Source organism: Actinia tenebrosa, unplaced genomic scaffold, assembly GCF_029948245.1.
Source record: "Actinia tenebrosa isolate PJP-AT-01 unplaced genomic scaffold, QUT_ActTen_1.0 PGA_scaffold7__59_contigs__length_16204524, whole genome shotgun sequence".
NCBI classification, from domain to species: Eukaryota; Metazoa; Cnidaria; class Anthozoa; order Actiniaria; family Actiniidae; genus Actinia; species Actinia tenebrosa.
The window spans coordinates 7,336,113-7,352,010 of record NW_028292584.1 but is presented as its reverse complement, the minus strand read 5'-3'; the positions used below and the strand labels follow the sequence as shown (position 1 = coordinate 7,352,010).

At 39.9% G+C, this 15,898-nt stretch overlaps 3 protein-coding genes across 3 annotated transcripts; 2 read left to right on the top strand and 1 right to left on the bottom strand.

Moving 5' to 3' along the window:
* Positions 1 to 966: 966 nt before the first annotated feature.
* LOC116298964 (uncharacterized) lies at positions 967 to 4,574 on the top strand. Its single transcript, XM_031707556.2, has one exon. The coding sequence runs from the start codon at positions 1,421 to 1,423 to the stop codon at positions 2,294 to 2,296; it is 876 nt and encodes a 291-aa protein (XP_031563416.2). The 5' UTR covers positions 967 to 1,420; the 3' UTR covers positions 2,297 to 4,574.
* A 1,911-nt stretch (positions 4,575 to 6,485) lies between these two features.
* LOC116298962 (uncharacterized) lies at positions 6,486 to 9,428 on the bottom strand. Its single transcript, XM_089040532.1, has 2 exons — positions 8,792 to 9,428; positions 6,486 to 7,787 (listed from the first exon to the last, which is right to left on the bottom strand). The coding sequence occupies exons 1-2, from the start codon at positions 9,358 to 9,360 to the stop codon at positions 7,532 to 7,534; spliced, it is 825 nt and encodes a 274-aa protein (XP_088896658.1). The 5' UTR covers positions 9,361 to 9,428; the 3' UTR covers positions 6,486 to 7,531.
* Positions 9,429 to 12,445: 3,017 nt separating this feature from the next.
* Positions 12,446 to 15,837, top strand: LOC116298961 (perlucin-like protein). The gene is made up of 3 exons (XM_031707553.2): positions 12,446 to 12,662; positions 13,242 to 13,460; positions 15,498 to 15,837. The coding sequence occupies exons 1-3, from the start codon at positions 12,596 to 12,598 to the stop codon at positions 15,689 to 15,691; spliced, it is 480 nt and encodes a 159-aa protein (XP_031563413.1). The 5' UTR covers positions 12,446 to 12,595; the 3' UTR covers positions 15,692 to 15,837.
* Positions 15,838 to 15,898: the final 61 nt, after the last annotated feature.

Genomic DNA, 15,898 nt, shown 5'->3' with positions numbered 1-15,898 from the left:
TTTTAATTAAATTGGTCGGAATGATCTATCATCTATCACCCGAAGCTAGACGTAGTGATAGAATGAAAAATAAAAAACTGTGCCTATGTTTGAATAGTAATACGTCTTCCTTAACTAATTGCACCTAAGAATAAGCTAATCTACCTTAAAATATGAATATCTTATCCAGTAATACCATGGTAAAAAAAAATTCAACAACATTTGACCCCATAATAAAAGTAGTCCATTAAAGAGGACTTTTGAGGTGTAAATAAGGTTACACAGTTAATTTGTACGCATTACGAAGCGATAAATGCCATTGTCCTTTAGTAGGAACAGTACTTCTTTGGGGTACGTTGCTTAGAAGATATTATCTGGATAACCTAGAGCACGTCGTGAAAAGATTCATGCATTAATATAAAGTCATACTGCAATAGCTTTACTATAATCAATTATTTATCTCTTCTATGTGTCATATTTTTCGAATCTGTTAGTACTAATGTGTAATTAAATGACACCCCTTCGAACTTGTGGTCTGTCGAAAGAGTAGTTCGTAGGATGATAAATGAGCAGCTGACTCCAGGAAGTTATTTGTAAATTTTCGAGATGAAGTCGTAGACATAACTTACCCATATGCAATGATCGACCATTTGTGTCAAATTAATTATGAAGTATTTATTATCATAACACAGGCGAACTTATCTTGCTCGGCACTCGGATGAGTTACTTATCGTTTGCCTCAGATGGAAGAGAGTGATAAGCGTGCCAACAGGTTTTATCTGCATGTGAAATCTTAAACACGGCTCTTTTTCGATTCTAGCACGCTAACTCCGGTCCTTGGCGCTAGAGCGACACCAGTGAGTGAGCTGTGTATATTTGCAAGTCTATTATGTGAAGGCTATTTACAGTTTTGAAAAAACAATAGGGAACAAGTGAGCTCCTCCCTCTAAATAATAAAAAACCATTGGCAAAATAAAACAACCAAGTGATTTGCATGATTTTGTGTGTCGGTGTCATATAACAAGAACATCGGCCCCTAATCCGATTAGACCAATTCGTCTTCATTCTTATTCTTCAGATAACTACATTTGATAACCTCAAGTTCCTTTCGATGTTCCGTCTATTGATCCCAACCTAAAATAACTCAAAACAGATTGGAAAAAAAAGTCGTACAATCAGCTTAAAAACTGGCGCCCTAAGCTCGACAAATATTTGTACTTTCATGTGCCACGATCGACCAGAGGCCGTGAAGTTACTTGGATCAACAAGTTATTGGGTAATGTTTTTCTTAGATTCAAAAGCCTGTGATGTTATCATATGAAAGACGAGCCGCCCACTAGCGATATCGATCAGCTAGAAGACACCGATCACTGCTCGTGTTCTACAAGTTATAAAGTCACTTATTGACAAGTACGTTGCCTCGCATGCTCACAACTATATCATGGTTTGGTCCAATTTATTCGTTACTCTTGGATTGCTATGCATTTACTGCCTGCAAAACACAGAACAGTGTTCACCTCCAAAAGGCTGGCGGCCAATGCAGCCGCATGAAAGAGCAGAGAAAGCAGAGATCGTAGCATTCGGAACAGTTGTCGAGAGTCCACAAAGCGAGCCCGATGCTGTAGTCGAAGGACGATTCTACACTGTACTTCTCAAAGTGCACTGCATCGTCAGGGGACCCAAGTTGCCTCAATATATCAATGTATCTGGATTTTCAGATTTTTCCGGTGGATTATGCGTACATTCAAAAGCATTTTTGAACAAATCGTATGTCGTATTTTTGGAATTAGATCATGACAACCCCGGTGAGTTTCGAGTGCTTGAAGTCAACATTCAAAAGGGAGCCGTTCACGTTGGACACAAATTTGCGGTTTTAAGAGAGGTAATGTTACTATTTGGACAGAACGCTTCGTTGCCAATCGGTGCAGACAAAAACGTGAAACCCGGATGTCCAGATTTCGCGAATAACCGAGGAATATTCCGAGATCCTGAACCAAACAAACGCAAGCAGTCCAAAGCATGTCGATGCAGAAAGAAAAAGCAGAAACGTAAGAAAAAGAAGAGATTTAGGGGTAATTTAATGCCCAAAAGCAAAGCAAAATTGGAGGACGTCACAAGTAAGCCGACTGTTCCTCGAACACGAAGATACAACGTGCTGAATCTCGAACAAGACAAAGTTGAAAAAGAACACCAAGTGCCGCACTCTGTAAAAACATTGTCATTTTCGAACACTGCGTCGCACCAATCATTAGCGCGGTGGTGTTTGTTCTTGTTGACTTTTCACAGCCTTGTTGTTTTTATGCTGTTACCAACTTGAATTCTAGTGGTTGTTGCTCGAAGGTGAAAAGCTTTTGGCGTAAACAAAGCTGTATTCTTTGTATGGAGCATCAGAGAATTCACCGAGCGAGATAATGAATCATATGCCTGACGAGGAGCTTGAGACAGACAGTGCGTTGTTTAAAACATCTCCAAACCTCTAGAATATACAATAAACTAACCAAGCCTCCGACACGGGAACCCTCAACGTAAGCCATTTATCTATAACCACCGTTTACAACGAATAATCAATAAGTTAGTTGCGCTAGAAGCCCCCCACCTGAAATGTAATTACATAGGGACGGACATGTACAATATATTCCACGCACGTTGGTGTGTGTGGTCAAATCTGCATTGTACTTAAATAAGATATTTAGCCAAAACATTACTACAGCACAAGTACTTGAACGCGCTTATACAAACAATTATAGCGGCCAGTAAAGTGAGTGCGTATTAACTTGGATTGAGAAATAGCACATAGGCTAGACGTATATACGGATTTGAAGAACAATTGCTAAAAGAGTACGCTTTTAAAGAATTCGAAAAACCATTATCACCTTTGTCGATACAATAGTAATCAAGGGTGTTTGAAAATTAATGAAGCGATGACGACCTAGTAAATACAGCAACTGAATTGGTTGCCAGATTCAAAGCTTAAACAGAAGAAAAGCAAGATGACTGTATTGGAACAAAACGTAGAAAGCCTTGAGGTTTTTCACTAATGAACGAACAATGAGTTGTAAAAAAAGATCTTCATTGTTGACTAACGAAGGGAAAAAAATTCCTAAAGCAATGTAAATAAAATATCTCTATGTAAAAAGTATATCAAGAAGCTTTCTTGTTCTACGATGTTAAACTCATTTGAAGGATTTTCGGCTCAACAAAGCTGGACCGGATGTGTTTAACAGTAGACATTGTTGAAAATTCATGAACTTGAGACGCCGTTTGAACAAAGCATTGAGTGGCGATTAGGTACGACTGATAATCGTTCAATTGTAATTTAACACTAAAGCAAACTCTAGGATGAAGGCCATTGGGATAAAAATCCTCGCCTGCAACGACGCGATAGTGTAAGGTATTTGTGTTATGAGGGTTGATAGTTTGGGCACCCAAGTTTATGGGGAACAGAACTTTATGGGGACCGTATCGCGTGAAAATGGAGTTCTAATCCGAGAAGGAATTAACGGATTAGTGTCATAAGACCAACTCTGGGTGATGCAGTCTTGTTAAAAAACTGCGGTTTGTTTGTGGTAAAATATACATATGGAAGAAAAGAAACCGGCTAATCTGTTCAAAAGGCCAACCTATTTGGTTAGATAACCTAAAGGGTCGTAAATTGATTGCCTAGTTTAGGATGTCAGTATAAACATGCTCGTGTATGTTACCGCTTAGCTAAGCTAATCGATTTTCTCTGCATAAAGTTATTTTACATGTAGAATTTTTATTTGCTTTAGTGATTTTTGTTCTCAAATGAATGTGAGGTTGATTGCTCTACGCGTGAAAAGGTCATTCCTTTTAACCCTCCTTATTTCACCGAAGTTTACGTGGGAAGCCTTCCCAACAATAGGTATATAATCCACAATCAATCTTTTGGTTCTGTCTCGCCTTATATCCATGAAAAAAGCACAAGTACAGTTCGGCTTGAAAGTGATAAAACTGTAGACGTACATAGACGAGCATCGCACAACAACGGTCTACAAGCGTTGTTTGTTTTTGAAACTAGCTTAATGTAACACGTTGTAAACAATAATCTCGGCGGGAAGTTTCATATACTCTAATCCGTCGAATTTCTAAACTATTGACTATCTTTCCAAGAATATATGTTTATATTACTCCAGTTATTGACTATAAAAGGAGATAAATTGAGCAGAATTTCTGGCCATCTTTGTACCGTTGAGCAACAGTCTTCGGCATATACAAACAAGAAATTGTCATTACAGAGGTCGTCTATCAATGGACATAAAACGGAAGTCGCCACACGCGTAAAAGAATTTACTTCAGTTCAAAACTGTTACATGAAGTAAGTAGATAACTGAGTTTGATAATACTTAATCAATGCTTAATTAATTCTTAATTAATGTTGTTAAAGAGATTAGGGGGAAAAGATAATGAGGGTTATTGTCAGTGTGAGAGATTAAGAATGACAAACCTCGTTAAAGAGAAAGAGATTTTCTGAATCCCAATATTTACACATATGGAACATAATTGTCTTCGTGTTCTGTTTATGAGACTGGTTTGCAAACATTCTTTTTTTCGTCTAAAATAAAGCATAAATTTTACGCCTTGTGGACTTTGCTTCATATGTTTTTGGTTCTGCTTTGTATTTTCACAATACTGTTGCGAATAGTTATTAATAATAATTCTTATTAAGTGCGTGGGTTGACCTGTTGATGGTATTTGCTTTTGAGAGACATAGCATGTGATATTTTCTGTTCTCTTCTCTTCTCTTCTCTTCTCTTCTCTTCTCTTCTCTTCTCTTCTCTTCTCTTCTCTTCTCTTCTCTTCTCTTCTCTTCTCTTCTCTTCTCTTCTCTTCTGTTCTCTTCTGTTCTGTTCTGTTCTGTTCTGTTCTGTTCTGTTCTGTTCTGTTCTGTTCTGTTCTGTTCTGTTCTGTTCTCTTCTCTTCTCTTCTCTTCTGTTCTGTTCTCTTCTCTTCTGTTCTGTTCTGTTCTCTTCTGTTCTGTTCTGTTCTCTTCTGTTCTCTTCTCTCCTCTCCTCTCCTCTCCTCTCCTCATTTATTACATAACTGATGGACATTTTTTGCAGTCCACTTCAAGCTCATTCGTCCGTACCGTTTGAGGCTTGTAATTACGTCACACGGGCCTACGAAGGCCGACGTAGTCCAGGCGTTTGTACTAATTCAACCTGTGAGGTATATTTTTCAATATTGCCTACAGTTTTAAGTTATATTCCTGTAATTACAGCACATACTGTGAAAATCGAGTTTTGAAACAGACCTCTTAGAGTGGAGATGACATATGCAACCACAGGCATCCCGCGTCCTGCTGTTTGGTATCATTATCCCCACTTGGCTTTGTACCAGTGAAAACACTCGCTTCATACAAAACAACTTGTTCTCCGATAACATGACTAATAAGAATAAGAAATGCCGCCTATATTTTTCCTGCATATCTTATTCACGGTTTATAAACTGTCAAGACTGGATCATCCGAAATACGATCGAACCTCTATTAAGTGGCCAGAGTCAGGTCTTAGTCATGTGGCCGACAAATAGAGGTTGGCCGTTTAATTCAGGTATAGATTACTGTAAAAAACTATTTGGGACTTTGACAACTGGTCGCTAGATAGAGGTTGGTCGCTTAATAGAGGTATAAATTAGTGCAAAAATCCTCTTTGGGACTTTGACAACAGGTCGCTTAATAGAGGTAGACATTTTCGCAAAATCACTCTTTGTTACTTTGTAGATGGCAATTGCAATCCATCCCCCCCCCCCCCCCCCCAAGATTTGTTGTTAATATAATAACTACAATATATCGAAACATTCATGGATTACCCTCCACTTTAGAGATTATCCTAAAGCGTAAGATCTATCAGTTGTTGACTGGTGTCCAATGTAAACACGATAACATCCCAACTGCATTCATCGGATAATATTATCTTATTTAGAGGGGAGGGGGTGGGGTTGGAGTTGCCAGATACCCACCACCCCTCTGGAAATGAAATCCTGGATTTTGTCTTCAAGTATCTTCAAAACTAAAAGTCAAAAGCAGAATTTAAAATGAATGCACTGTCATTTTGTTTGTATGCTAAATGATTTATATATGTATAGAAATAATCACGTCGGACATCCAGTATCGAGCATGGCTGTCAACAGGTCTCTGAGAGGGGAGGGGGTGTTACCGATGTAGAACACTTAAATACTTCCCTCATAAATTTTGATAAAGTATTCGATTTTATAAGGGTGCCAATGGGGATACCCATGTGTCAGTTAACTACTAATGCTCCGGCCGAATGTCAGTTGATAATTTTACGAGTACTGGCAATAATATTAACAAAAATAGTGAACTATCAGTTCACTGTAAATTTCTCATTTTAGGTTCACTACTAATGATAAAAATAATAATAATAATTAATAAATAAATAAATATAAAAAAGAAATATAAAATATAAAAAATAATAAAAGATAATAAAAATAATAAAATAATAATAAAATAATAATAATAATAATAGTGAATAATAATTTTCTTTTTTTTAATATTTTAATAATTTTGATAATAATAATAATAGTTTATTTTACCACATTTGCAGGTAAACTGAAATACAGTGGGGGTCAAAATAAGATACACCTACCAAAAAACGTTTATCGGAGATTTTAAATTTTAGATTTTTAATGAATAATAATAATAATGAATAATAATAATAATAAATAATGAAATATCAGTTAACTGTTAACTACTAATTTTAGGTTATTTGTCAGTTAATATATATATTTTTTGAACTACTAACCCCATTGGTACCCTCTTTTATATTCAATAATACCTATATTCTCCGTTATTCATCATGATGACCTCATTAAAACTACACCATTTTTTATAGTATCGAGGTCAGTGCTCATTTCATTTCTGGGGTAGATATCGATACAACTGCTTCGTTTGTTTAAACCGTTTTGGGTGACGTGAGCTAACATCAAAATGCAAGCTGTGTTCTGTTCAATACAAAATAGTTTCTTTTCAACATCTTTTATTTTTATTTATCAGCAATACGTATGGAAGGTTCAAATCCTTTAGTGAGTGCACTTTATTATTTTTGACGCACATAATGAAGCAAAAGTCTCTTTCAGAATTTCCCACAACCCACCCTCTCCCCAATTCCCTGCTAGCCGAGCCTATTTTCCTTTTGTTTTGGTTGAGAGAGAAAAATAGACTCTGCCGATGTATGACGTTATTTCTGTCGCGCATGCGTGGCGTAACTTAGCAACGCTGTCATGATTTTGACAGCCGCTCTCGTCAAACAATGTTTGGCGCCACCGTGTGTTACATTTGCTCATGCGCACTACATGTAGTCGGTTAAAAACCGGTTTTAAGACTGGTTTTGTTCCTCCACGATCGTGGACGGCGGTGTATCAAAAGAAACGCTCTACATCGGCAGTCTCTTTCGCTCCCCGCCTAAAAGAAGGGAGAGAAAGAGAAGAGAGACTCTGCTAGCAGAGAATCTCCCCAATAAATCTCCTCCTCGATGTATATAGTATCTACAAGTCCTTGAAAATGTCATTGAATCTAATACAAGAAAGATGTGGACATAGTGATCAGAAACATCGAAGCAAGCGAGAAAAGCGTGTGACTAGTAGCTCCGCTGTACGGTTTACAGATAGGATCGGTCTTGTTGACCCAGACATCTATGGCCGCGTGAGCATGGCGACCAACGACTTTGAAGATGGGTTTCAGCTCTGTAGCGTTGACTATCTCCTTGGTGGCGGGTTGGACGTTTACGGTGTGAAGGGTGAAGCTGTCTTCATTAGCGACGTTGTGCCTTCTAATAATTGAAAAGGCCAAGGAAAGAATTAAAGTGATGGAATGTTGTGGAAAGGAAGGAAGGTGTTTTAAAGAAAAGACCAAGAAAGGAAGTACGAATGAAAATGAATGAATACAGATCCATGGATACATAGATGAATAGATGGGTGAGTAAATGAGTAAGAATAAATGAAAAAACATGGTAAAGAGAGAGAGAAAAAGATAATAATGCAAGAAAATACAAGTACAAGACAGATAGACTGAGCGAGGGAACGGACTCAAGGCCCTATCAAAGTTACTCCCAACTAACAGAAACTAAAGTTACGATAACACAGGAGAAAACGAATAAACGAGTCTAGTGCATCCATAAGCCAGGGGGGAAGGAAAAAAAAAAGACAAAAAAACAAACGACACAAGGGAAAACAAAAAACAAAACAAAAAAACTGGACAGGTTGGAAAGGCTTATGGAGACAACTAGCTCAATGGAAATTAAATTCTAATAGTATAAGTAGATAAACACCTTTAGATTCGACGACGAGTATGGGAACAACGAGTTTTAAAATTGGTCCTGTGCGCATGGTTAATGATGAATCGTAGTCGATTTACGATCTTTTTAAAGTTTCAATCTACATACACGACCACGACTATGATAGAGCAGTTTTCGTATGACTGTGAAAAGCTCACGATACGATAAAGGTCATGACACGGCAAGGCATACGCCAGACCAATCACACTGCCCGAGAAGTTACTCTTCATCACATCAAATGTCCGAAACACGGCTCGGAACACGGCCCGGACACGTTCACGCCAATGTCACGGCACTATTCGACCAATCACATTACGCGAGAGAGAAATTCCCCAATCAAAAGTCTAGAAAACAACACGGCCGTGACAAGGCACGCATACGACACCGACTTTTTCACAGTCATACGAAAACTGCTCTAGGGCCAACCTTTAAAGCTAAAACTGGTACTCGTTCTCGTCGTCGGATCTAAAATTCACTAGTCTGTTCAACACTGTCCTCACCTTTTCAAAAAGATCGTATAGTTTCTGCCATCATACGCATGAAAGTCATGCTCAGTCTCATTCAGTTCCCTAAAAAAACACGTTCCATTCCCTAATCCAAGCTCTTCCAGATTTATATACTCGGGTATCGCCCCACCTTTGATAACACAATGGATTCTTAAACTTGCATTATACGATCCAAAACTGCAGTTGTGTGAGGGAAGCGTGGTAGGAATAGCGGTGCTAGTCGGTGCCGCGGTAGTAGTGGGCGCTGGAGTCGTCTCCGGCACAGAAGTATTCGTATAGTTACTACTTAAACTCTCATTGCTAGTCGAGTTCCCCAGACCAATTTTTTCTAAGATAGTTGCAGCTGTCGTAATAGGAGCTTGCGTTGTCGTAGTTAGCGGCTCTGGTTTGTGACAAGGACTTTTGATTACTTCGGCATAGACTATAATGTCAGCGTCCTGGCTCCGTTGTTCAATTGATTGCGCCTCCCAGTCTCTGTAATCATACGGCCTCGAGCAAAAGCTATTAATCTGCACTATAGTCGTACTATATAGACCAAGAAAGAGAATCAAAAAGCACTGCATTTTCGTTAGATATATGCGTTACCTTTCCCTCGAAGTGCTTCCAGCCTATGTAAAAAAACCACTTGAAAGCAACTCTTAGTAGCGGCTACAAGATAAGGCGTAATTGTTTACCCGACAGGTATATCACAAGGCAAATAAACAAAGCAATCAAACCAGCCAATCAAATCTTGCATTGAAGTGACGCAATCCAGGGCGATCGGCGCTCATGAATTATTCATGATTTTGTGTTGTTTTTACCTGTTGCAGGTGAAATCAAAGTTTTGAAGAAAACAATCGTAAATCAATATTCTTCAAGAAGAAATGTATAATATTTGCTTAAAGAATTTGAACAGTAACTTTGAATATTTGAAATTTATCTCGCGTTGATTCATTAAGCGATCATCCTCGCGACAGAGTATATTTTAGTGGACGTCAATCAAAATATTTCTATTGCACTCTCATGAAATAAGTGTTTTAAGTGCACACGAATTAACATGGGAACGCCCTGAGTGACAACGTTGACCAAACATATACATAGCTTCAACAGCAAAGCGTACGAATCTGCGGACCTTTTATTAAATTTGAGCGTAGTCTGCGAGTGGTTATTTTCCTTATCCATAGGAACAAGACTCATTAATTAACTCATTAACCAGGGCCCGGTTGTAAGAAGGGTGGATAGTGCTATCCGACGGATAAATCTTATCCAGTGAATAAATCTATTGGATAATAGCATCAATTTATCCACTGGATAAGGATTTATCCGTCGGATAGCACTATCCACCCTTCGTACAACCGGGGCCCAGATTGTTTGGTACTTTAAAAACTTCTCGACAAAGTGAAGATTTTCTTATAAATCTCCAAATACACAGGAGCAAGTTATAAAGCTCCAAATGAAAAATCCCATTCTATAACATATTAATACTATATTATATTATAACTTATTCATATAACGTAAAATCCATAACGACGCTTCATAATATTACAACGAAACAAAAACAGACAAAAATGTAGTCTAAACTAGAAAGCATAAGAGGTAAAAGAATTTAAATAAAAAATATATAATATAGAAAAATAATAGATTAATCAATAGAATAAACCTGTCTGAATAGGCTTATTCTTTGAAATGCCTTTATCAAACTCATTAATAATTCATGAGGAAAACACAACAGAAATCACAACCGTGAAGAGTGTTGTAAATCTGATACAAAACTGTGTCATTTGCATAAACTTTAAGTTGAATTTTCTTGGCCAAATTCACTTTAATTTTGAAAGTTTTAGTGAAACACAAAGGAACTAACCTAGACGTTTGATAAGTCATATACAGTATTCGTGTCCGTGTTGTATCAGATATACAATCACTCGGCTACGCCTCGTGGTTGTATATCTGATACAACACGGCCACTCATATATTACATAAAGCTACTGCTTCTTGTTTCAAGCGAATTACTATTCGACAGTCTGGGGGTGCAGACGACTGAAAAAGCACGTGAATTATTGCCGTATCTGTATTCCAAGATATTCGTATCAGTTCATCAGTAAAAATACTAGGGAGTCATTCAATACTTTGATATAATCATAAGCATTTTTCTCATTCGAACTCTACTTTTCCATCATATACTTTTACTTAAATTATCTAAGTGAGAAATACGCAGACGTGGTTATCGCGTTGTTTGTTGTTAGCTGTGTTGTGATTGGTCAATTTGATAAATTGTTTGATTGGTTGAGAGTGAGATCACATTTTGTGCAGCCGGTTGTGTAAATGTTTTGTTTTGTTTTGTTTGTTTTCAGTTGTTTTTTTTTTTTTAACAAAAATTGATTTCATTAGTGAATACAATAAACAAGTTCGATTTGTTTTCTTCTTTAATTTACGGCATCTTATTACCACACATGCAGTTCGAAATTTATCATCTAGCTTAATCATTGGAAGTTCATTTCAATTTCTACAGGGATCCCGGTTTAGAAGGAAAAAAACAGGGTTTGAGACTAGAGGAGAATAGTCCCTTTTATCATCAACCTCGTCTCCAGGGCCCTCTCACTTTGAACGTGAGAGGGCATTGGGGACGAGGTTGTTTTATCATGCTTTCGGTAGATACCGCTGTGTTTTATGACTAAAGACTCATCTGCACAGGCTTAGCCTCGCTTAATAGTAAATCATTTGCAAAAGTCAACTGTAATGTAAAAGATGTGTAGCTTGAACAATACCAATGTTTTGAAATCCCAAGGACGGACTTTTAATGGTATCTGTGAATAGCTGACTCATAAACGAGGCTAAGCCTGTGCAAATGAGTCTGTGGTCTTCAAAAACAGCGGTATGCATTAGTATGCGAAACTGATGCATTATATATGGCAAAAACAAAAGCGCGCGCAAAAGAAAAAAATTGCTAAATTTTTACAAAATTCAAGCATATCATTGGTTGAAATAAATCACGTAATATTCCTGCACCTGGTGACATCATGTCTAGACAACGCATTAACATATTCATGACGTACGTGTGTGTTTCTGGTATGGGTTTGTCTCACGTGATGCCTAGTTCTTGAAGTCTTTGGTGTAAGCCCTACGTACCACATAGGCATAGAGGATAGTGATGACGATGATGGTGATGATGATGATGATGATGATGATGATGATGGTGATGATGATGGTGATGATGATGATGATGGTGATGATGATGATGATGATGGTAATGATGATGATAATAATGATGATGATAATGATGATGATGATGATGATGATGACGATGATGATGGTGATGATGATGATAATGTTGTTGTTGTTGATGGTGATGATGATGATGATGGATGGTGATGGTGATGATGATGATGATGATGATGATGATGATGACGATGGATGATAATCATGATCATGACGATGATGATGACGTTTATGATGACGTTCATGATGATGATGATGATGATGATGATGCCAGGTCCAGGAATCAAATCCGAGACCTCAGAAGTGCGAGGCGAGTGCACTATAGCTACACTACTCTTGGTTCTCACACTAAACCTCCCTCCTTTGGGAACGTCTGTTTGCAACGTAATACCTAACACAAATGAAAATTAAAACCGCAGTTTTGCTATTTTATTTACTATTGACCTTCATCAGATCAAGACGCTGTTTTGTCGAGGCCTGTCTGTTTAAACAATAGGTTTTTGTTCCGCGTTGCTTGATAACTGAAGCGTCTTTGACATTACTTCCCATTACAAGAACAAGAAGATCAGTTTGCTCTTTAATTTCGAACAACTCAAGTCAACGATGTCTAAACTTGCTTTCATTTTTTTGTTTGTCTGTTTGCATTCAGCTCTTACTTCAGCCAAGTACCGTAAGTAAACTTATGCCTTTGTACAACACTTGATTAGCTATCTGTTATTGTTTTGTGAATCAATTCCAATCAAATCAAATGTGATTTTCCAGTGGTATATACCACAGAGTAGCTTTTCGTCCACTCGATTTAAGTTTCTTTTGAAGTTTTATGGTGGAAAGTCCATAAATAAGATTCTTAAAAGCGCAGTAGAGAAGCGGAAACAAGCATTTCAGAATCGCGATACAAGCTCATGAATCCAATCTGGGTTGCAGCTAAATGAACGAGTAAGCGGTCTGTTGAAGCTAGAACATGATTGTCTCTAGGTTTTAGCTTTTTCTTGCTCTTATGTTATTTTACAAAACATGTTTTTCATTTGCTGCTAATTTACTTCATACCCGTGTCCAACATTCTAACTCTTTCTACCCTTTATTTGTATTAACAAAAATGGTAACCAAAACCGTTTCGTAAAACGTTTGAGATTCCTATCATCAAATGCAAAGAATAGAAAACAAGAAATATGTTGTTACACACACACCACATTTAAGTTCCGTGGTATTGCGAATATCAGATTGAAGCTCAACTTTTCTTTATTTGTAGTTTCTTGTCCACAGGGTTGGACTACTTACAAGGAATCGAGCTACTGTTACCGTGTGGGCAACAAGCCAACGACCAAATGGAAGACAGCAAGAAAAGCGTGTTTGTCCATGGGAGGTGACTTGGTGAAGATAAGGTCAGCCCAAGAAAACAGATACGTGGCTCTTCTTGCTCGTACTTACTCGAGTAGTAGCAGTTACATGTGGCTGGGGATTGTTGGAGGTACAGTGAACTAATTTAATATAATTTTAGACTTGAATATCTCAGAGTTTCTCCAGCTGTGATTGGTCGATCTACCGGTTATTTTTGAGACGATCCGGAAATTATATGATGTTTTCCAAAGATCTCCAGATAGGAGGTCATACTAAAACGTTTTTTGTATCCTAAATTTCAACTTTTCTGTGGTATTCAAGTCTAAAATTATACTAAAACAATTATGCCCCTCAGGTTCAGGGATTATGGTCAGCTCGTTTAAACATTCCACCGAGAATCACTTTACACTTCGCCTTCGGCGAATAATGATTACTAAATATAATAGGATAAATGATACATTGGCTGGTTGTCTGGCTGGCTGGCGGGTTGGCTGGCTGGCTGGTTGGCTGGCTGGCTGGCTGCCTGGCTGGTTGGTTGGCTGCCTGCCTGGTTGGCTGTTGGCTGGTTGGCTGGTTGGCTGGTGGCTGGTTGGCTGGTTGGCTGTTGCTGGTTGGCTGGTTGGCTGGTTGGCTGGTTGGCTGGTTGGCTGGTTGGCTGGTTGGCTGGTTGGCTGGTTGGCTGGTTGGCTGGTTGGCTGGTTGGCTGGTTGGCTGGTTGGCTGGTTGGCTGGTTGGCTGTTGGCTGGTTGGCTGGTTGGCTGGTTGGCTGGTTGGCTGGTTGGCTGGTTGGCTGGTTGGCTGGTTGGCTGGTTGGCTGGTTGGCTGGTTGGCTGGTTGGCTGGTTGGCTGGTTGGCTGGTTGGCTGGTTGGCTGGTTGGCTGGTTGGCTGGTTGGCTGGTTGGCTGGTTGGCTGGTTGGCTGGTTGGCTGGTTGGCTGGTTGGCTGGTTGGCTGGTTGGCTGGGTTGGCTGGTTGGCTGGTTGGCTGGTTGGCTGGTTGGCTGGTTGGCTGGTTGGCTGGTTGGCTGGTTGGCTGGTTGGCTGGTTGGCTGGTTGGCTGGTTGGCTGGTTGGCTGGTTGGCTGGTTGGCTGGTTGGCTGGTTGGCTGGTTGGCTGGTTGGCTGGTTGGCTGGTTGGCTGGTTGGCTGGTTGGCTGGTTGGCTGGTTGGCTGGTTGGCTGGTTGGCTGGTTGGCTGGTTGGCTGGTTGGCTGGTTGGCTGGTTGGCTGGTTGGCTGGTTGGCTGGTTGGCTGGTTGGCTGGTTGGCTGGTTGGCTGGTTGGCTGGTTGGCTGGTTGGCTGGTTGGCTGGTTGGCTGGTTGGCTGGTTGGCTGGTTGGCTGGTTGGCTGTTGGCTGGTTGGCTGGTTGGCTGGTTGGCTGGTTGGCTGGTTGGCTGGTTGGCTGGTTGGCTGGCTGGCTGGTTGGCTGGCTGGTTGGTGGCTGGTTGGCTGGTTGGCTGGTTGGCTGGTTGGCTGGTTGGCTGGTTGGCTGGCTGGCTGGTTGGCTGGTTGGCTGGTTGGCTGGTTGGCTGGTTGGCTGACTGGCTGGCTGGCTGGTTGGCTGGCTGGCTGGTTGGCTTGCTGGCTGGTTGGCTGGTTGGCTGGCTGGCTGGCTGGCTGGCTGGCTGGCTGGTTGGCTGGCTGGCTGGTTGGCTGGCTGGCTGGCTGGTTGGCTGGCTGGCTGGCTGGTTGGTTGGTTGCCTGGTTGAATTGGCTAGTTGGCTGGTCCAACTTCTTCCCGGGGGGGGGGGGGGGGGGGTACTACCACCCCAACTTGGGTAGGGGGTAGGGGTGTGCCGCCAGGACCTTAAAACCCTGACCCTATCCCAGACCTAAAATTTTGATTTTACATACCCTACCCCAGACTAAAACTAAGAATTGTACACCCTATCCCAGACTAAAAGACGGAAAATACGGTTTTACAATCGATTGCAATCAATATTTACTAACATTTTTATTGTTTTTGGTCGGCAGAAAGCGTAGCCTGATTCGCCAGACAAAAACGACCAAATCGTTAACCCTATCCCAGACTAAAATGATACCCTATCCCAGACAAAATGTCAAAAAATGATACCCTACCCCAGACCCAAAAGCCGAAAAACCATACCCTATAGGGCGGCACATACCCGTATAGCAAATATAGAGGAGTACCCCTATTCATTTCATTCTAGATTCCAGCAACGTATTCACATGGGTGGATGGATCTGCATTGTCTGGTCAATACTCGAACTGGGCATCAGGCGAGCCTAACCGAAAGGCTGAAGATTGTGGGATGATGTACTTAAGCAGTATGAAATGGAATGACGCGACATGCGTTAATGCGCATTCGATGCTTTACGTATGCGAAAAAGAAAAGCCATATTGATTCATTGTTGACCCACTTCTTTGTAACTTTCTGGTAATGAAAAAGATACATGATAATGAAATTTCAGATTTTTTTACGAAGTAAATTTCAGAGGAAACGCGTGTTGTTTTTCTTTTTCCTTGAATATTAAAGATACTTTAAAGCAATCAAGATACCATTAAATGTTTTATGGGGTAAGGATAGAAACAAAAAAGTTTGCTATATTTT